General features: G+C 39.8%; 1 protein-coding gene across 1 annotated transcript; it reads right to left on the reverse strand.

The window, feature by feature from the left end:
• Positions 1-3,053: 3,053 nt before the first annotated feature.
• Positions 3,054-10,055, reverse strand: LOC105607887 (phytanoyl-CoA dioxygenase, peroxisomal-like). The gene is made up of 4 exons (XM_042230388.2): positions 9,890-10,055; positions 7,090-7,171; positions 4,964-5,145; positions 3,054-3,119 (listed from the first exon to the last, which is right to left on the reverse strand). The coding sequence occupies exons 1-4, from the start codon at positions 10,001-10,003 to the stop codon at positions 3,054-3,056; spliced, it is 444 nt and encodes a 147-aa protein (XP_042086322.1). The 5' UTR covers positions 10,004-10,055.
• Between the last annotated feature and the right edge of the window lie 11,827 nt (positions 10,056-21,882).

The raw sequence follows: 21,882 nt of genomic DNA on the forward strand, positions 1-21,882 counted from the left end.
ACAACTGAGTGACTGAACTGAACTGAACCGAACTGCAGGCACATTTACCAAATAGGGTCAGCTTCTTGGTTCAGGACCTAAAATATAATCATCTACAATGCAAATAAGTTTGTTTATTTGCCTTGACTGCTAACTTGTTATTGATCAGCAACAGCATGGAATGTTCACTAGTTAAAAATAAATAATCTACAGTGAGGTGTATTAATTAGGCAGGCATATGAAATACTTTCTTACACCGCTATGAGAACCATCAGTGATCTCCCGTCTCTGCTACATGCAGGCTTTCATTAAACTCCCAATGCAAACTGACCCAAACAAACACTTGCTTGAGAATTGCTTTCTGAGAGTCTTACTGGAATTCCACATACATACATACTCTCTTCTTCACAAATAAAGGAGACTTAATGATTGTCAGCCCAAACCTTTAACACCTATGCATTCAGAAGGTCACTTTGTCCTCCATTTCCTCACCTGAGATTGTGCTATTTCCTCTCATACCTGTCTGTTTTGGAAAATGATGGCCTGCATACAACAGGATAGCCCTTAGACTTACAGAATCCATGACCCCACACTAGGGAAACAAATAGTACAAACAAGCCCCACTGTCATTCCAGGACATCTCAGCGATGTTTCTGAAACAAGCTGTAAACCCAAGCACTTTATATTTTCAGACTGAATCAGGTAGGAGAAGTATTAAACATCTGAAGAAAAGAAAAAAATGAGATCTTTACCTTGTCATTTCATACAGACATACCTTCAGGCTGGCGTTTTTCAGCCCATAGATTTTTCAGCCCACAGAATACCTCTTCCATTTCCTTTCCAACATTTTCCTGATTAGTGCCCTTCAGATCAGTGTAGTGACAGTTGGCATCAGCAAAATGGCATGAAATTGTCTGGAAAGTGAATGACTCATGTTAGAAAGAAAAAAAAAAAAAACACCTCATTAACACCATCAGTCAAGCAATGAGGCATCTTTCAGAAAGTTCTGTCAGTGAGCATTCGATTTCTAGATTGAATGCTATTCCCATGTGTCTTAAATCAGTCTCTCTACAACTCAGCTGCTTTTTTCTTCCAGCTAAAGGCTAATTGAGAACTTGTAAGACATTTTTAACTGTGTAATTTATTATCCAGAGATATATACGGGGCAGGGAACAGAATTATGTAAGGAAGAAGTCTAACTTTTTAGCATTTGATTTTTCTAATAAGTGAATATTGCCAAGTGCTGCTAAGGAATGTATTGCAGGGTTTCTCATCAACTCAGTTACAGAAGTTAGTGGAGTTTGTAATGAGTTGGTATTTCAGTGGCCACAGATGATGGAGCAAGAAAAACTGAAAAGACCTTGCAAGGGAAAATAATACGCAGACACCCCTCTCCAGTCCAAAGCACAGTTCCAGTCTGATACCATTCACATAAAATACTCATCTTGTTTCCTTTTGAAGGTAAGATGGAAGTTATTTGGTTCTCCCCAGTCTCGAAGGACTTATCAACAGATCTAACTTGCAAGGTGATAGTTAAAACTCACCTTCCTTGTCACAAGTTAGTTGTCTTAGGGTGACTGCACCCATCAGAAGATCTTCCTACTTCCTACAAATTTCTAGGCAGTTGAGTCATGAACTTTATTTCCTGTGGAAACCCTAGTGCTATACTAAGCCATTTTGTAGCCTGAGGCAAAAGAGAAGAAATGTACACTCCTACCTGTATGCTTTTATGTATTTTTTAATAGTTAGCATTTTCCAAAACAAGCAGTTAAAAATATTGAAAAATTACAAAGTTAATATATTAAAACACACAATTTCCAGCATAGTGCCTGTACCCCTCCCCCCCATTTGCACTGTTCTGAGTGTCATGGTAGTGGAGGGTCTGATCTTGTTTCATTTGAGATTGTGCTCAGTGTGGAATTTTTTGTTTTCTGCGTTGAGTCTTGGTTGCAGCATGTGGAATCTTCATTGCAGTGCACAGCCTCTCTAGTTGTAGCACAAGAGCTTAGTTGTTCTTAGGCATGTCGGATCTTAGTTCCCCAACTAGGGACTGAACCAACCAACTTCCCCCAAATTGCAAAGTGAATTTGTAACCACTGGATCACCAGGTAAGTGCCTCACCATGGCCTTTTTGGCATTAATGTTTCTTTATTTAAATAAGACATTAAAATATTATTTAATTGGATCACTGAGTTTCTTTTAGCCTCCAAGAGAACTGCCTTCTTGCCTCATGCTCGTCTCAGTCCTGTTGAGCCTGGTGGATGTCTGAATGAATGGGGGATGAAATCTGACTAAGGATTAGTCAGGGCTGACTAACCCTCAGCCACAGGGAGACAAGAGGGCTGTTGTGATAAACTGGAAGCCTTGACTCAGCTCCAAAGAAGACACCAATATTTAGTATCAACAGCCGTGTCATCCTAGGGAAATGTGAGCCCAGCATATCATCAGATCTGCTGAATTTTAGAGAAGCAAGAAATCTGGGAACTTATGAGAAATTCTCTCAGTTTTTAATGTAAGCACTGATCTCATAAACCTGAAAACACTCTGAGGCTAAGGAGTGAAAAATATGGCCATATCTGATTTTCTGGGTGGCCAGTTCATACCTTCCTTTCCAATCAATATTTTACCAATAGCAATAATATTACAGACGTTCCTCTTATATGAGCTGTATACCTTCCAAATGTTATTATTTGGTATGTATGTCTGCCTTTGTCTTTTCCTCTGAAAACATGCTGTCAGTTGCCAAGTAACTAAGCTCTCTGTCTGGAGCAATTCCATGAATGTTCAATAGTGATGGCATCCTAAGGTCATCTGGCTTCTTACTGCTGTGAGCAACAAAGCACGAGGGAGACAAATATATTTCCTGGTAAATACACCAGACTAAAGGGCAACTGAGTGAAAAGTTACAAATCCTTTAACTTTTCATGTATCAGGATACTTTTCTTCCTCATGCATTCATCTTCAAACAGTGCTGTGATGTGAATGTGTACCTTCCGGAATCCTTGACTTTTCTTCTGACCAGATCCATGGATGAGCAAAGGATGAAAGAAGACGGTGTCTCCCATCTCCATCACCTAGTGCACCTGGGCATTGTTTTTGTCATAGTCCTGGATCCTGTGGAACATGATGTTCACTCCTCCCTAAAATCACAAGAGAAGCCAAGTCCAAAAGTGAAGAAGCCAAGAATTAAAACTCTTATCAATGATTCATCAGGGAAAACAAAGCTTCTCTAAGTTCTTCCAAGAGAAACAGACAAATAAATTAGATTTTTAAAAAATTATTTATACCAAACTTCTCAGTTGACTGGTTTTAGAAAGCCATGAGTTGTTAAAATCAGAGATATTTTAGACTGGATGAAAAATTTGGAATTGCCACCTACTGTTCATTACTGAATGATAACTGAAGATCCAGATCAGCTTTGCATTTTGTGGGAATGCAGGAGATCATCTTTCCTGGTAAACCCATGCTCATTCTTTCCCAGCATGCTCTTCTCCTCACCTGGAACTTGCATCATTCACTCCTCTTACTCAGAAGTATCTCTTGAGAAGCTAACTCAGAGAGAGGCTTGTCTTCCCAAATAGGAGAGGGAAAATACTCAGTCTTTCTGAGCTCTAAATGTATTTAGAGTAAAGAAAGAAAGTACATTAAAATGTTACATTTAAAAATTATTTCAACCCCTGTTGCTGAAAGTCACTGCACACAAAGAAAAAAACCCCACAACTTTGTTTTCAAACTATTTTCAAAGTTAATTATTGTATTAGCTAATGGTTATATCTTTTATGAAAAAACCTAAAATGAGAAGCTTGCAAGCCCTTATGGGTCTTGGGCAGTCTCCCATTTCCTTTCCTAAGACTATCCCAAACCCAAATTCCTTTGGGGGAATGACTACTTCCCGACTGTACTGTGGTGAGTCTTTGCCTCTTTCCCAGAGTAGATATTTGAGCAAGATAACTCCATCCAATCTCCCATTGCAGCACTTAGCACTAAGCCTCAGTGCAGAAATTCTAACTAATTAGCACAGAAGTCCTGGAATATATATATATATATATATATATATTTTTTTTTTTTTTTTTTTGCTGAGTGGCTTGTCAGATCTTAGTCCCTAACCAGGGACTGAACCCACACATTTCACAGTGAAAGCTTGGATTCCTAAGCATTAGACTACCAGGGAAGTTCCAATATTCTTAACATCCTGCAGAACCATGTGTATTCTGTCTGCCTTAACAAAAGGTGCTCTTCCATCCTGACCATCATTATGGGATTTTGAGACCTTATTGCCTTACATCTAAAACACTAATTAAGAGTCTACTCCCTTGTTTCTCTGCCTCTGGACTTCTACACCTGAAATACATATACTGTGCCAGACCACAAGGTTATTGTCCTTGAAAAAATGACTTGATCACCTCAATCATGGGCCCCAGAGGATTGACCAGCTAAATTGATAAACCGTGGAACAGCCACATAGTGGAACGCTGCTCAGTCCTCCCCAGAGCCTCTCTCTGCTGGTCTCTCCAGGTGGAAGCAGATGATCCCTCTTCTTCACTGAGAGAGCAACCGGTCAGTGTGTAAGACTCACTTGGCACACACATCTGGTGTTACTGTGTTTGTGTCTTACCTCTGCAGTTAGGCTTTATAATCTCAGATCTTTTATAGCATCACCAAAGTCCACCACTTTAGTTGGCCTTCAAGCACTTGTTGAAAGAATGGAGGTGATCATTTTATCTGACATCATGGAATTTTCCCTAATCCTTGTTTTGCATCCCAGAACAATGTTTCTCTAAGAAAGGAAATGTCATCTTACTGGTAAAGCTCCTTATGTGTGTGTGTGTGCTGAGTCAGTTCAGTCATCTGACTCTTTGCAACCCTATAGACTGTAGCCTGCTAAGCTCCTCTGTGCATGGGATTCTCCAGGCAAGAATATGAGTACTGCTTTGAAATCAAAACAATCAAATCTGATCAAAACTCAGCCATCTAGCAGACTTACCTCCCACTGGAGATAATCATGGAGTTTCAAGGGGCCTCTGTGTGTCCCTGGCAGCACAGCCAGACAGCCATTGTTCCAGTCAATGTGCTCCATGGCTGTGCAGGCACAAACGGTGCTATTGCTGGGCCTGAAGGGGAAATAGTGCAGATCCTGGTGCAAGGGATGACGGGATGTCTTCTTGCCTGAAACAGAATTTGTTGTTAAATAAACTCAAGTCTCAGAATTCTTCTCTGCCTAAAAAACCTGAACAATGACCTATCTTTGCAAAAACTAAATAGATGAGACAATGCTGAAAAAAACCAGTGTCTAGAGATAAGCACCAAATTAGAAGACTGAATCAGCACAATTACTTGATCCTCTAATTCTTTCTGAATTTCTGGTAGCTGAGGACTACTTATACTGTTTTCTAGTAATCTGTACATATGTCATCATCTCTGTTGTGCCTTATACCTTCCTAACTCTGGTTTGGGCATAGAGCTTAGTATACCCAAAACAGGTTAACTAATTAAAGAGAGTGGTCAAATCTGAGATCCTATGACAGCCTTCTAAGTGACTGATATAAAAAGATGATTCATTAATTAACTAAATAAGTAGAAAGACTCTCAAGAGGTTTTCCCCACCAAACTAGAACCATTTGCTGTACAATCACCGTGGAGAACCAGAGATACTACATCCACATTCACATTCTCCCCTAGAATTGCCTTCTGAACGTGGTTCCCCCGGCCAGGCGATCTCTTCACGCAGGACACCCAGGGAGGGAAAGGCCTGGTGTTGTTAGGCTACAGGCTTAGCACATAAGCCTCTCTCGGAGAGGACAGAGACATATTAGAACTGTATCAAAGATCTCTAATGGCTGATTTCCTACCACTGATACAGCTGAATTTCTCAGTGTGGCCCAAGAGCCATCTGCATTAGCATCTCTGAGTATGGTTAATAAAAAGCAGATTCCTAGGTTATATTTTCTGAATCAGTCTCTCTAGGAGGGAGGGCTTAGAAGCTAAATTTTATCAAGCACAGGGAATTTTAAGAATAGCTATGGTATGTGATATATAAGTTCAGTTTTAAATTTGTTAGTAATAATACTTTCTTCAGATCAAGAAGGCAAAGTCCACACTCTCATGCATGGGTAAGAGTGGGTAACAAAGCTTAGTGATGTTGAATATCAAGAGCCTAAGGGGTAGAGTGACAGTTGTGTTTTATTAAACTGTATTTTCTAGAAGCCATTCGTCTATAGTCCCAGCAATAACCTTACAGTTAACATCGACATCGCTATTATACTTCAGTGTTGTTATGATGTAAACATTATTATGACTTAAAGTATATACATTCATTTCAGTCCCATCACTTCATGGGAAATAGATGGGGAAACAGTGGAAACAGTGTCAGACTTTATTTTTTGGGGCTCCAGAATCACTGCAGATGGTGACTGCAGCCATAAAATTAAAAGACGCTTACTCCTTGGAAGAAAAGTTTTGACCAACCTAGATGGCATATTCAAAAGCAGAGACATTACTTTGCCGACTAAGGTCCGTCTAGTCAAGGCTATGGTTTTTCCAGTGGTCATGTATGGATGTGAGAGTTGGACTGTGAAGAAGGCTGAGCACCGAAGAACTGATGCTTTTGAACTGTGGTGTTGGAGAAGACTCTTGCGAGTCCCTTGGACTGCAAGGAGATCCAACCAGTCCATTCTGAAGGAGATCAGTCCTGGGATTTCTTTGGAAGGAATGATGCTAAAGCTGAAACTCCAATACTTTGGCCACCTCATGCGAAGAGTTGACTCATTGGAAAAGACTCTGATGCTGGGAAGGGTTGGGGGCAGGAGGAGAAGGGGACGACAGAGGATGAGATGGCTGGATGGCATCACAGACTCGATGGACATGAGTCTGAGTGAACTCCGGGAGATGGTGATGAACAGGGAGGCCTGGCGTGCTGTGATTCATGGGGTCGCAAAGAGTCAGACACGACTGAGCGACTGAACTGAACTGAACTGATGCAAAGTTTAGCAGTTGTGCCTTTGCTCTTTGTTAGGACATCAACCTTAGATACTTTAATTAAACATTTTCTTTTTTTTTTGTTTGCTTATATTGTTTTGTTTTTGCTTTCCTTTTACAATTAAGAACTCTAACCAGAATCTGGAGGTTTATTTATCAGCATTGTATGCATGGCCATAATATTGGGTCCAGTGAAGCACTCCATATATTTCAGAATCTAAGGGAAAAGGAGGAAAAAAGTTCATGGGAAGTCAGATGCACAAGCATGCAGCACAAAGTACATCTATCTATACTAGAATCCATTTGGCAGTCATTTAAATCAATCAGTAGTTCACAACCTTGCAAATAAACCATGGAAAGGTCAGCAGCTGGAAATCATTGGAAATTTACAACACACTAAATTAAACAGGTTTTTTGGAACTAGCTAGAAACATAAGTGCTTCTTCTACAAGAGACTTGCATTTCTGTGAAACACCACATGCAAAAGGCAGTAATACCCTTCTTTGCACTAAACTGTTGGCAGTTGCCCCGTGAGAAGGCAGCTTCCTTTTCCTTCATGGAGACTCTTGTAAGAGGGACCTGAAAAGGTCCCAACAGGTTTGCAGCTGTCATGAATCACTATGAGGGAAGGAGAACAGGCACTCAGAGGGTGCCTCACAATCAACGTGGTCATTAATTCAACAACTCTTCCTGAGTCTCTGAACCAGGCAGAGTGACAGCAGTTGGGGACACAACAGTGAACAAAATAACCAGGTTGCTGCCTTCATTGAGTTTATACACTGGTGGGAAGAAAGATGTTAAACATGTAATAACATGGGCTGCTGAGGTTGAAGCCCAGCTATGAGAAATAAGCTGCAGTGGGTGCATCAGACCCCCTAGAAAGGACTCTACATTGCATGCCTCCACCAGCTAGGGGCTTTCTGTCTACATTATCTTGGTGAAGCCTCACAAGAATCCCTGAAAATTAATATCCACTTTATCCACTAATAAATCCTTTGAAATGAAAACCCCCAAGAATAAGATGCCCAAGTTGGCAGAGCCAGTTAAATGAAAAAGATGATATTCAAACTCTAATTCCTCCTGACTCCAAAGGGGGGTGGGAAAAGCACATTTTATAGCTTTCTCACTGTTTAATCTCCTGTATATAAAGAATATAGGGAATTAGAGTATGAGACACTTGAAATGTTACAAAATTCCCAAGAGTCAGGTCTAGATGCCTGTTTTTTTAATAAGGCATTTGTTTTGTCATTTTGTGGATCTATCAAAATATGACCCCAAAAATTGCTATTTTCTTTTTTTTAAATTTTGACTGGGGTATAGTTGATTTATAATGTTGTGTTAGTTTCAGGTGCACAGAAAAGTGAATCTGTTATACCCACATTTTTTAAGGTTCTTTTCCCATATAAGTCATTTCAAAGTATTGAGTAGAGGTCCCTGTGCTATACAGTAGTCATTATTAGTTGTCTATTTTATAAGCAGTTTGTATATGTGTCAATCCCAATCTTCTAATCCAACCTTCCTAGACTGTTATTTGCTAAACCATCATCATTCAGAAGCCATCCTCAGCTTTTCTGTCCTGCTATGCAGAATTGCCCAAATACATTGTCTTTATTCTCCCTAAGTCTTATCTGAGTCTTATCCTGATTAATAATGTTCTTGAAATCTTGTGCTGGTTCATCTTTCCAATACAGACTAAAATAAATACCTAGGTGTTAGAAGAATGTCTACCTCCTAAAAATCATTGGATGACCCACCAGACACATGGTTCACAAGTTACAGAGGTAGGAACATCCCAATAGAGCTTCATCTACCACACATTGCCTGTGATTTCATGTTTTTTATCCTGGTCCACTCACATAGCCTCTATTTCCGTAACAGGACTTGAGGTTGGGAAAAATATATGGCTTGGAGGGGTCACTTCCCCTTCCATTCCCAACACAAGGGGCCAGACCTCCCAGGTGGTTCAGCTGTGCAGTCTGTCTTCATGAATCAGGCTTCCTAACAGCACTTGGGGTTATAAGTTCTAGTAAGTACTTTGTGCAAAATGTCCTTTAAAACCATATAAATAAATGGTTATTTATTATTTACAGTCATGAACCATAGTACATATATGCAATGGAACACTATGCTATAGATTATGAAATATAAAGTAGATCCATAGATACCAATAGGGAAAGATATCTCATGTGTATGTACTACTAGTGGAAAAAACAAGGTGACAAGCAGGATGTTCCCTGTTACAAAAAAAGGTGGGGTTATATAAATATGCTTGATTATATGTGAAACAATTCTAGATGAATACATGAAACTGAACAGTGAGTGGTGCTGGGGGTCAGAGAATCTGCTTTTCATTTCCTATCCTTGCATAGTATTTGGATACTTTTTTCAAATATGAACTATTAAAGAATAATTTAAAAAAAAAAAACTAGTTTAAAAACAGACTGACACTTCTACTGACCAGATTCATAAAACAAATTGAAAAATATACGATGTACAGTAAGTAAATCTCAATAATTTGATCCCTGTGGACATGGCTGTATGCAGTATGAGAAAGGTTTTCTACTCTACCACAGAATTCCTGCTTTTCTTCAAAAACAGTAAAATTATGAGCAGGATTTCTCAGTCTTGGCACTACTGGCATTTTTGGCTGCATAATGCTTTGAGTGGGGAAGGAGCTATTCTGTACAGGGTAGCATCCCTGGAACCAGCAGCAGCATCCAGACCTCTACCCATTAGAAGTCATCATCCCTCCTGCCTGCCAACCAAACATGTCTCCAGACAGTGCTGAATGTCTGCCTCAGATTGGGAATCACTGCTCTAGGGCTCCAGTATGAAGGGGAAAGATAACAAAAAATAAAAAATAGAAGATTTCAGAGGCAGGAATGCATATGGGCTATTAGCTTAAGGAGAAAGAAAACACAGGAAGGTCTTGAACCTCAGGGAGGGTGCAGTATCTGAAGAGTTCCAAATCTTCTTGGAAATCCTGGACCTTGGAAACCACTTTCTCACTTGGCACATATTCTGATTTTGCAATGGTGGCATCTCTCATCACCGACAATCCCAGTGGTTTCACCTTCTTTCTGAAGATTCTTTCAAGCTCATTCCTAGAAAATTCACTGGTAAATGATGTCAGTACCATTGGCACTAAGCACCTGCCTGGCCTTCCACTTGTTCTGTGGAAAGACTCGAAGACTTGGGAGTGGTTTCTTTGCACTAAGTGGTCCTCAAGCCCCAGGTCGAATAGTTCTGATGACAGGAAGGAGAAAATGGCCAACTCAGAAGTGCCTGCCTCCAAACTGGAGTTGAGATTTGCTACCAGAATTCGAATATTCCTTAGTTTAGTGGACCGGTGGGGAAATATTTTTGATCTGGTTTCATCAGAACAAAATAGTGAACACTTCCCTAGTATCATATGTACCAGGCCCTGTTCAAAGAACTCTGTCTCTACTTTACCTGTTTAGTCCTAAAAAACATTCTAGGACATAAGTACTGTTATTTTCCCCATTCTGCAGATATAGAAACAGGCATGGAAAGGTTAGGGAAATTCCCCTATACCTACAACATTAACTAAAGAAACTGAGATTAAAGCCAGACACTCTGGGTCAAACCCAGGTTCTAACAAGCCGCCTCCTAACAAACCTTATCCCTGAAAAATATCTGAACACACACAAGGTAATCCTACCCATAGTCCCATTGCACACACAGAATACACATTCCTGTTATATAATAAAGTGTTACTTGGCACCTAAAGCATTGAATATCAGCATCAGACATCAAATTTTTAATGACAAGAAATCCATTTTCTTCATAGAATTTTCTCTGTTCTGGGCTTAGAACATTATTCTCCCGAGTATACCTAAAGGAGGAAAGAAATCTCAAATAAGTCCAGTTTAAAAATCATAACCCAACATTATGTATCAAGAACCTGAGAAATGTTTGTACTCTTCCACTAAGCATTTCTAAGACTTTAAGGAAATAATCTGAATTTTTTTTAAGTTTAAAATCTAAAACAGGGGGCAGTCCTAATATGGTGGAAGAATAGGATGGGAAGACCACTTTCTCCCCCACAAATTCATCAAAAGAACATTTGAACGCTGAGTAAATTCCAAAAAAACAACTTCTGAATGCTGGCAGAGGACATCAGGCACCCATAAAAGCAGCCCATTGTCTTCGAAAGGAGGTGGGAAAAAATATAAAAGATAAAAAGAGAGACAAAAGATGTAGGGACGGAGATCCATCCCGGGAAAGGAGTCTTAAAAAAGAAGATTCCAAACACCAGGAAACATTCTCACTGCCGAGTCTGTGGCAAGCCTTGGAACCTCAGAGAACAATATAACTGGGAGGAAAAATGAATAAATAATTAAACCCCACAGATTACATGCCCAAGGGTAACTCCCAGCGGAGAAGCAGCACAGATGCCCACATCTGCTACTAGTAAGCAGGGGCTGGGCAGGGGGGCGCCGGCTACATCGCTTAGAGTAAGGACCAGGCCTGAGTGCCCCGAGGGCAATCTGAGGAAACCAACTTGAGATAGCAAACCAGACTGTGGGATAGCTATCCCATGAAAAGCCCTAACCTAAGACACCACCAGGGCCACTCACAGAACAAAGGACTGAGCAGAGCTAGCCAGCTGTGAGCCGGCCCATCCCCCACCGGAGACAGGCAGGCAAGGGCAGCCAGAGCTGGAAGGAGGCAATCGCGGCCCCAGAGAGGCATCATCTACCAAACTGTAAGCAAGCTTCGTTGCTAACGAAGACTTCTTGGGATTCTGGATGGTTGACATCCGCCAGGAGGGTCACAGCCAGAGATCAGCTCCCCAGAAAAGACACATGGCACATCTGAGAAGGTGTGCCAGTTATACACCCAGAAACCAAGCAGCAGGGACAGGGGAGGTGATAAGTCGCAGCGACCGCACTCACCAAGCACCTGGTCATCTGAGCTGCTCAGACCTGGGAAGGGCACAAAACGCAGGCCCAACAGAGTCTGCGCCTATGTGGAGTACCTGAGTACCTGAACCTGAGTGGCTTAGACCCGGGAAGTGCATACAACCCAGGGTTGGCCTCAGACAGTTCACGGCATAGCAACCTAGAGCTCAAGCAGTGTAGACAGGGAAAGCACATACGCCGTGAGCAGGGGCAAACCCAGTGTGGCTGAGACATTGCGAGCACATGCCAGTGTTATTTGTTTGCAGTGTTCCTTCCTCCCCACAGCACGACTGAACAAGTGAGCCTGAAAAACTGTCCACCACAACCCCCTTGTGTCAGGGTGGAAATTAGACACTGAAGAGACCAGCAAACAGAAGAAGCTAAAATAAACAGAGGGAATGGCCTTTGAAGTGACAGGTGCAATAGATTAAAACCCTGTGGTTAGCACCAACTACATAGGAAGGGGCCTATAGATCTTGAGGAGTTTAAGCCGAATCAAGGAACTATCTGAAAATGAACTGACTCCACACTGTCCACAACAACACCAGAGAAAGTCCTAGACATATTTTTACTATTATCATTTTTTAAATTAAAAATTTTTTTATCTTTTTAAGTCCTCTACTGCTCCTTTAATTTTCATTTTTATAACCTACTATTACTTTGCAAAAAAAGACCCTATTTTTTAAACCAAACTTTATATATATTTTTTTAAATAATTTTTCTGACTTTGTTTTTTTCTTTAATATTGTATTTTTGAGAATCCAACCTCTACTCTAGATTTTTAATCTTTGCTTTTTGGTATTTGTTATAAATTTTGTACCTTTAAGAACCCAATATTCAGTACCCATTTTTACTTGGGAGTGAGATTACTGGCTTGACTGCTCTCTCCCCCTTTGGACTCTCCTTTTTCTCCACCAGGTCGCCTCTATCTCCTCCCTCACCCTTCTCTTCTCTACCCAACTCTGTGAATCTCTTTGGGTGTTCCAGACTGTGGAGAACACTTAGGGAACTGATTACTAGCTGGATCTGTCTCTCTCCTTTTGATTCCCCCCTTTATCCTCCTGGCCACCTCTGTCTCCTTCCTCCTTCTCCTCTTCTCTGTATAACTCCGTGAACATCTCTGAGTGGTCCAGACTGTGGAGTGCACATAAGGAAGTGATTACTGGCTAGCTTGCTCTCTCCCCTTTTGATTCCCCCTCTTCTCCTCCTGGTCACCTCTATCTCCCTCCTCCCTCTTCTCTTCCCCATGTAACTCTGTGTACCTCTCTGGGTGTCCCTCACTGTGGAGAAATTTTTTATCATTAACCTAGATGTTTTATCATCGGTGCTGTATAGATGGAGAAGTCTTGAGGCTACTGTAAGAATAAGACTGAAAACCAGAGGCAGGTGGCTCAAGTCAAATCCTGAGAACACCAGAGAACTCCTAACTCCAGGGAACATTAATTGATAGGAGCTCATCAAATGCCTCCATACCTACACTGAAACCAAGCACCACCCAAGGACCAACAAGTTCCAGAGCAAGGCATACTACACAAATTCTCCAGCAACACAGGAACATAGCCCTGAGCTTCAAAATACAGGCTACCTAAAGTCACACCAAACCCATTGACATCTCATAACTCATTACTGGACACTGCATTGCACTCCAGAGAGAAGAAATCCAGCTCCACTCACCAGAACACCAACACAAGCTTCCCTAACCAGGAAACCTTGACAAGCCACCCATCCAACCCCACCCACAGTGAGGAAACTCCACAATAAAGAGAAATCCATGAATTGCCAGAATATGGAAAGGCCACCCAAAACACAGCAATATAAACAAGATGAAAAGGCAGAGAAATACCCAGCAGGTAAAGGAACAGGATAAATGCCCACCAAGCCAAACAAAAGAGGAAGAGATAGGGAATCTACCTGATAAAGAATTCTGAATAATGATAGTGAAAATGATCCAAAATCGTCAAAACAATACGGAGTGACAGATAAATAGCCCAGAGACAAGGATTGAGAAGATGCAAGAAAGGTTTAACAAGGACCTAGAAGAAATAAAAAAGAGTCCATATATAATGAATAATGCAATAAATGAGATCAAAAACACTCTGGAGGGAACCAACAGTAGAATAATGGAGGCAGAAGATAGGATAGGTGAGGTAGAAGATAGAGTGGTAGAAATAAAAGAAACAGAGAGGAAAGAAGAAATGAGGACAATCTCAGAGACCTCTGGGACAATGTTGAACGCTCTAGCATTCGAATCATAGGAGTCCCAGAAGAAGAAGACAAAAAGAAAGAGCATGAGAAAATACTTGAGGAGATAATAGTTGAAAACTTCCCTAAAATGGGGAAGGAAATGATCACCCAAGTCCAAGAAACCCAGAGAGTCCCAAACAGGATAAACCCAAAGTGAAATACTACAAGACACATATTAATCAAATTAACAAAGATCAACACACAAAGAACAAATATTAAAAGCAGGAAGGGAAAAACAACAAATAACACACAAGGGGATTCCCATAAGGATAACAGCTGATCTTTCAATAGGAACTCTTCAGGCCAGGAGGGAATGGCAGGACATACTTAAAGTGATGAAAGAAAATAACCCACAGCCCCGATTACTGTACCCAGCAGGGATCTTATTCAAATATGAAGGAGAAATCAAAAGCTTTACAGACAAGCAAAAGCTGAGAGAATTCAGCACTACCAAACTAGGTCTCCAACAAATGCTAAAGGATCTTCTCTAGACAGAAAACACAGAAAGTGTGTATAAACTCGAACCCCAAACAAAGTAAATGGCAACGGGATCATACTTATCAATAATTACCATAAATGTAAATGAGTTGAATGCCCCAACCAAAAGACAAAGGCTGGCTGAATGGATACAAAAACAAGAGTTGTCTACAAGAGACCCACCTCGAAACAAGGACCCATACAGACTGAAAGTGAAGGGCTGGAAAAGATATTCCACACAAATAGAGACCAAAAGAAAGCAGGAGTAGCAATACTCATATCAGATAAAGTAGACTTTAAAACAAAGGCTGTGAAAAGAGACAAAGAAGGACACTACATAATGATCAAAGGATCAATCCAAGAACAAGATATAAGAATTATAAATATATATGCACCCAACATAGGAGCATCACAATATGTAAGACAAATGCTAACAAGTATGAAAGGGGAAATTAACAATAACACAATAATAGTGGGGACTTTAATACCCCACTCACACCTACGAATAGATCAACTAAACAGAAAATTAACAAGGAAACACAAACTCTAAATGATACAATAGACCCGTTAGACCTAATTGATATCTATAGGACATTTCACCCCAAAACAATGAATTTCACCTTTTTCTCAAGTGCACATGGAACCTTCTCCAGGATAGATCACATCCTGGGCCATAAAGCTAGCCTTGGTAAATTCAAAAAAATTGAAATCATTCCAAGCATCTTTTCTGACCACTATGCAGTAAGATTAGATCTCAATTACAGGAGAAAAACTATTAAAAATTCCAACATATGGAGGCCGAACAACACACTGCTGAATAACCAACAAATCACAGAAGAAATCAAAAAGAAATCAAAATATGCATAGAAATGAATGAAAATGAAAACACAACAGCCCAAAACCTGTGGGACACTGTAAAAGCAGTGCTAAGGGGAAGGTTCATAGCAATACAGGCTTACCTCAAGAAACAAGAAAAAAGTCAAATAAATAACCTAACTCTACACCTAAAGCAACTAGAAAAGGAAGAAATGAAGAACCCCAGGGTTAGTAGAAGGAAAGAAATCTTAAAAATTAGGGCAGAAGTAAATGCAAAAGAAACAAAAGAGACCATAGCAAAAATCAACAAAGCCAAAAGCTGGTTCTTTGAGAAGATAAATAAAACTGACAAACCATTGGCCAGACTCATCAAGAAACAAAGGAGAAAAATCAAATCAATAAAATTAGAAATGAAAATGGAGAGATCACAGCAGACAACACAGAAATACAAAGGATCATAAGAGACTACTGTCAGCAACTATATGCCAATAAAATGGACAACTTGGAAGAAATGGACAAATTCTTAGAAAAGTACAACTTTCCAAAACCGAACCAGAAAGAAATAGAAAATCTTAGCACACTCTTGCCTGGAGAATCCCAGGGATGGGGGAGCCTGGTGGACTGCCGTCTATGGGGTCGCACAAAGTCAGACATGACTAAAGTGACTTAGAAGAAGAAACAGACCCACCACAAGCACAGAAATTGAAACTGTGATCAGAAATCTTCCAGCAAACAAAAGCCCAGGACCAGACGGCTTCACAGCTGAATTCTACCAAAAATTTAGAAAAGAGCTAACACCTATCCTACTCAAACTCTTCCAGAAAATTGCAGAGGAAGGCAAACTTCCAAACTCATTCTATGAGGCCACCGTCACCATAATACCAAAACCTGACAAAGATGCCACAAAAAAAAGAAAACTACAGGCCAATATCACTGATGAACATAGATGCAAAAATCCTTAACAAAATGCTAGCAAACAGAATCCAACAACACATTAAAAAGATCATACATCATGACCAAGTGGGCTTTATCTCACGGATGCAAGGATTCTTCAATATCCGCAAGTCAATCAATGTAATACACCACATTAACAAATTGAAAAATAAAAATGATACGATTATCTCAATAGATGCAAAGAAAGCATTTGACAAATTTCAACATCCATTTATGATAAAAAACCCTCCAGAAAGCAGGAATAGAGGAACATACCTCAACATAATAAAAGCTGTATATGACAAACCCACAGCAAACATCCTCAATGGTGAAAAATTGAAAACATTTCCCCTAAAGTCAGGACCAGACAGGGTGCCAACTCTCACCACTAATATTCAACAAAATTTTGGAAGTTTTGGCCACAGCAATCAGAGAAGAAAAAGAAATAAAAGGAATCCAAATTGGAAAGAAGAAGTAAAACTCTCACTGTTTACAGATGACGTGATCCTCTACATAAAAAACCCTAAAAACTCCACCAGAAAATTACTAGAGCTAATCAGTGAATACAGTAAAGTGGCAGGATATAAAATCAACACACAGAATCCCTTGCATTCCTATACACTAATAATGAGAAAATAGAAACAGACATTAAGGAAATAATTCCATTCACCATTACAATGAAAAGAATAAAATACTTAGGAATATATCTACCTAAAGGAACGAAAGACCTATATAGAAAAGTATAAAACACTGGTGAAAGAAATCAAAGAGGACACTAATAGATGGAGAAATATAAAGTGTTCATGAATCGGAAGAATCAATATAGTGAAAATGAGTATACTACCCAAAGCAATCTATAGATTCAATGCAATCCCTATCAAGCTACCAACGGTATTTTTCACAGAGCTAGAACAAATAATTTCACAATTCGTATGGAAATACAAAAAAACCTCGAATAGCCAAAGCAATCTTGAGAAAGAAGAATGGAATTGGAGGAATCAACCTGCCTGACTTCGGGCTCTACTACATAGCCACAGTCATCAGGACAGTATAGTACTGGCGCAAAGACAGAAATATAGATCAATGGAACAAAATAGAAAGCCCAGAGATAAATCCACACACCTATGGACACCTTATCTTTGACAAAGGAGGCAAGAATATACAATGGAGAAAAGACAATCTCTTTAACAAGTGGTGCTGGGAAAACTGGTCAACCACTTGTAAAAGAATGAAACTAGAACACTTTCTAACACCATACACAAAAATAAACTCAAAATGGATTAAAGATCTAAACGTAAGACCAGAAACTATAAAACTCCTAGAGGAGAACATAGGCAAAACACTCTCCAACATAAATCACAGCAGGATCCTCCATGACCCACCACCCAGAACACTGGAAATAAAAGCAAAAATAAACAAATGAGACCTAATTAAAATTAAAAGCGTCTGTACAACAAAGGAAACTATAAGCAAAGTGAAAAGAGAGCCTTCAGAATGGGAGAAAATAATAGCAAATGAAGCAACTCACAAAGAATTCATCTCAAAAATATACAAGCAACTCCTGTAGCTCAATTCCAGAAAAATAAACGACCCAAGCAAAAAATGGGCCAAAGAACTAAACAGACATTTCTTCAAAGAAGACATACAGATGGCTAACAAACACACGAAAAGGTGCTCAACATCACTCATTATCCAAGAAGTGCAAATCAAAACCACAATGAGGTACCATTTCATACCAGTCAGAATGGCTGCTATCCAAAAGTCTACAAGCAATAAATGGTGGAGAGAGTGTGGAGGAAAGGAAACCCTCTTACACTGTTGGTAGGAATGCAAACTAGTACAGCCACTATGGAGAACAGTGTGGAGATTCCTTAAAAAAAAAAAAAAAAACTGGAAATGGAACTGCTGTACGATGCAGCAATGCCACTGCCAGCATACACACTGAGGAAATCAGAATTGAAAGAGACACGTGTACCCTAATGTTCATCACAGCACTGTTTATAATAGCCAGGACATGGAAGCAACCTAGATGTCCATCAGCAGACGAATGGATAAGAAAGCTGTGGTAGATATACACAATGGAATATTACTCGGCCATTAAAAAGAATACATTTGAATCAGTTCTAATGAGGTGGATGAAACTGGAGCCTATTATACAGAGTGAAGTAAGCCAGAAAGAAAAACACCAATACCGTATACTGACGCATATATAAGTTAAATAAGCAGGGTGACAATATACAGCCGTGATGTACTCCTTTTCCTATTTGAAACCACTCTGTTGTTCCATGTCCAGTTCTAACTGTTGCTTCTTGACCTGCATACAGATTTCTCAGGAGGCAGGTCAGGTGCTCTGGTATTCCCATCTCTTTAAGAATTTTCCACAGTTTCTTGTGATCCACACAGTCAAAGGGTTTGGCATAGTCAATAAAGCAAAAATAGATGTTTTTCTGGAATTCTTTTGCTTTTTCCATGATCCATTGGATGTTGGCAATTTGACCTCTGGTTCCTCTGCCTTTTCTAAAACCAGCTTGAACATCAGGAAGTTCACAGTTCATGTATTACTGAAGCCTGGCTTGGAAAATTTTGAGCATTACTTTACTAGCGTGTGAGATGAGTGCAATTGTGCGGTAGTTTGAGCATTCTTTGGCATTGCCTTTCTTTGGGATTGGAATGAAAACTGACCTTTTCCAGTCCTGTGGCCACTGCTGAGTTTTCCAAAGTTGCTGGCATATTGAGTGCAGCACTTTCACAGCATCATCTTTCAGGATTTGAAGTAGCTCCACTGGAATTCCATCACCTCCACTAGCTTTGTTCGTAGTGATGCTTTCTAAGGCCCACTTGACTTCACATTCCAGGATGTCTGGCTCTAGATGAGTGATCACACCATTGTGATTATCCGGTCATGAAGATCTTTTTTGTACAGTTCTTCCATGTATTCTTGCCACCTCTTCTTAATATCTTCTGCTTTTGTTAGGTCTATACTATTTCTGTCGTTTATCGAGCCCATCTTTGCATGAAATGTTCCCTTGGTATCTCTAATGTTCTTGAAGAGATCTCTAGTCTTTCCATTCTGTTGTTTTCCTCTATTTCTTTGCATTGATTGCTGAAGAAGGCTTTCTTATCTCTTCTTGCTATTCTTTGGAACTCTGCATTCAGATGCTTATATCTTTCCTTTTCTCTTTTGTTTTTCACCTCTCTTCTTTTCAGAGCTATTTGTAAGGCCTCCCCAGACAGCCATTTTGCTTTTTTGCATTTCTTTTCCATGGGGATGGTCTTGATCCCTGTCTCCTGTACAGTGACATGAACTTCATTCCATAGTTCACAAGCTGGAATCAAGATTGCCGGGAGAAATATCAATAACCTCAGATATCCAGATGACACCACCCTTATGGCAGAAAGTGAAGAGGAACTTAAAAGCCTCTTCATGAAAGTGAAAGCGGAGAGTGAAAAAGTTGACTTAAAGCTCAACATTCAGAAAACGAAGATCATGGCATCCAGTACCATCATTTCATGGGAAATAGATGGGGAAACAGTGTCAGACTTTATTTGGGGGGGGGTGCTCCAAAATCACTGCAGATGGTGACTGCAGCCATGAAATTAAAAGACGCTTACTCCTTGGAAGAAAAGTTATGACCAATCTAGGTAGCATATTCAAAAGCAGAGACATTACTTTGTAGACTAAGGTCCGCTTAGTCAAGGCTGTGGTTTTTCTTGTGGTCATGTATGGATGTGAGAGTGGACTGTGAAGAAGGCTGAGCACCGAAGAATTGATGCTTTTGAACTGTGGTGTTGGAGAAGACTCTTGAGAGTTCCTTGGACTGCAAGGAGATCCAACCAGTCCATTCTGAAGATCAACCCTGGGATTTCTTTGGAAGGAATGATGCTAAAGCTGAAACTCCAGTACTTTGGCCACCTCATGCGAAGAGTTGACTCATTGGAAAAGACTCTGATGCTGGGAGGGATTGGGGGCAGGAGGAGAAGGGGATGACAGAGGATGAGATGGTTGGATGGCATCACTAACTCGATGGACGTGAGTCTGAGTGAACTCCAGGAGTTGGTGATGGACAGGGAGGCCTGGCGTGCTGCGACTCATGGGGTTACAAAGAGTCGGACACGACTGAGTGACTGAACTGAACTGAACGCATATATATGGAATTTAGAAAGATGGTAACAATAACCCTGTATGTGAGACAGCAAAGAGACACAGATGTATAGAAGTCTTTTGGACTCTGTGGGAGAGGGCGAGGGTGGAATGATTTCAGAGAATGGCATTGAAACATGTATATTATCATACATGAAATGAATCGCCAGTCCAGGTTCGATGCCTGATACAGGACGCTGGGGCTGGTGCACTGGGATGACCCAGAGGGATGGGATGGGAGGGATGTGGGAAGGGGGTTCAAGATGGGAAACACATGTACACCCATGGTGGATTCATGTCAATGTATCACAAAACCAATACAATATTGTAAAGTATTTAGCTTCCAATTAAAATAAATAAATTTATATAAAAAGGAATAAAAAAGAAAAAATCTAAAACTAATTACTGTCAGTAAGAAATAGAATAATAATTAACTGATTGTATCATATCCACTCAGTGTGTTATGATGTTAAAAATGAAGAACATACTTATTAAATTAAGGACATTGCTTATTAAATTAAGATTTGATGACAGTGATGTAAAACCAAGGCACTATTTATTTTAAAAAAAATCTTAAAGAAATACAGGAAAAATATTTAACAGTTGTTTCCTTAATAGAATGGCATGATGGATGATTTTTTTTTAATTCCTTCTATTTCTCTGATTTTAACATTTCTTCTGTAATGAATATATATGGTTTATCAAACAGGAAACAAATTTAATACATTTTGTGTTTTTAATTGTCTGATTCATGCATTCACAGAAGATATCAAAGTAACAAAAATCTAAATAAGTGTATAGCACACACACAAACTCAAATCACCCTGTCCCTTCCTCTGGTTTGGAATTGCGACTCTATGAGAATTGTCCATGGAGATCAATGTCTTCCACTTCAAAGGTGACTTCAAGATAAACCAATAATGCTAGCTGAGACATCAGAGTGACCAAACAACAGGATAATTTAAATGAGATTTACCATGCCTAAATTTTACAAAATAAGCTTATGCACTTAATGACATTTTCACTTCTTTTTCAAACTTAAAATACATATAGGAAAAGTCTTTGTCTTCAAAAATTTCCAATGAGAAAAAGTCCTGGATTGGAGGACTTGTATAATAAATTCTCATCATGCAACCTGTGTTTTATATCCTAGTTACCATGGGAGGGGGGAGTTATATACATTGTATGGTTAAGAATTAAAATTATTTCCAGAAGAGACATTCAATTTACTGCAAATTCAGTCTGAAATACTAGAAAGTTTGGTCATTTAAAAAAAAAAAAAGGCGTAGAACATAAATGATTCTACAAAATGCTCTAGTATAATTTTGGGTGTAGGATTTGGGCCACTCAACATGCCAGATCTTAGTTTGGTGACCAGGGATTGAGCCCGTG

The sequence above is a fragment of the Ovis aries genome, chromosome 13 (assembly GCF_016772045.2).
Source record: "Ovis aries strain OAR_USU_Benz2616 breed Rambouillet chromosome 13, ARS-UI_Ramb_v3.0, whole genome shotgun sequence".
In the NCBI taxonomy this organism is placed as follows: domain Eukaryota; kingdom Metazoa; phylum Chordata; class Mammalia; order Artiodactyla; family Bovidae; genus Ovis; species Ovis aries.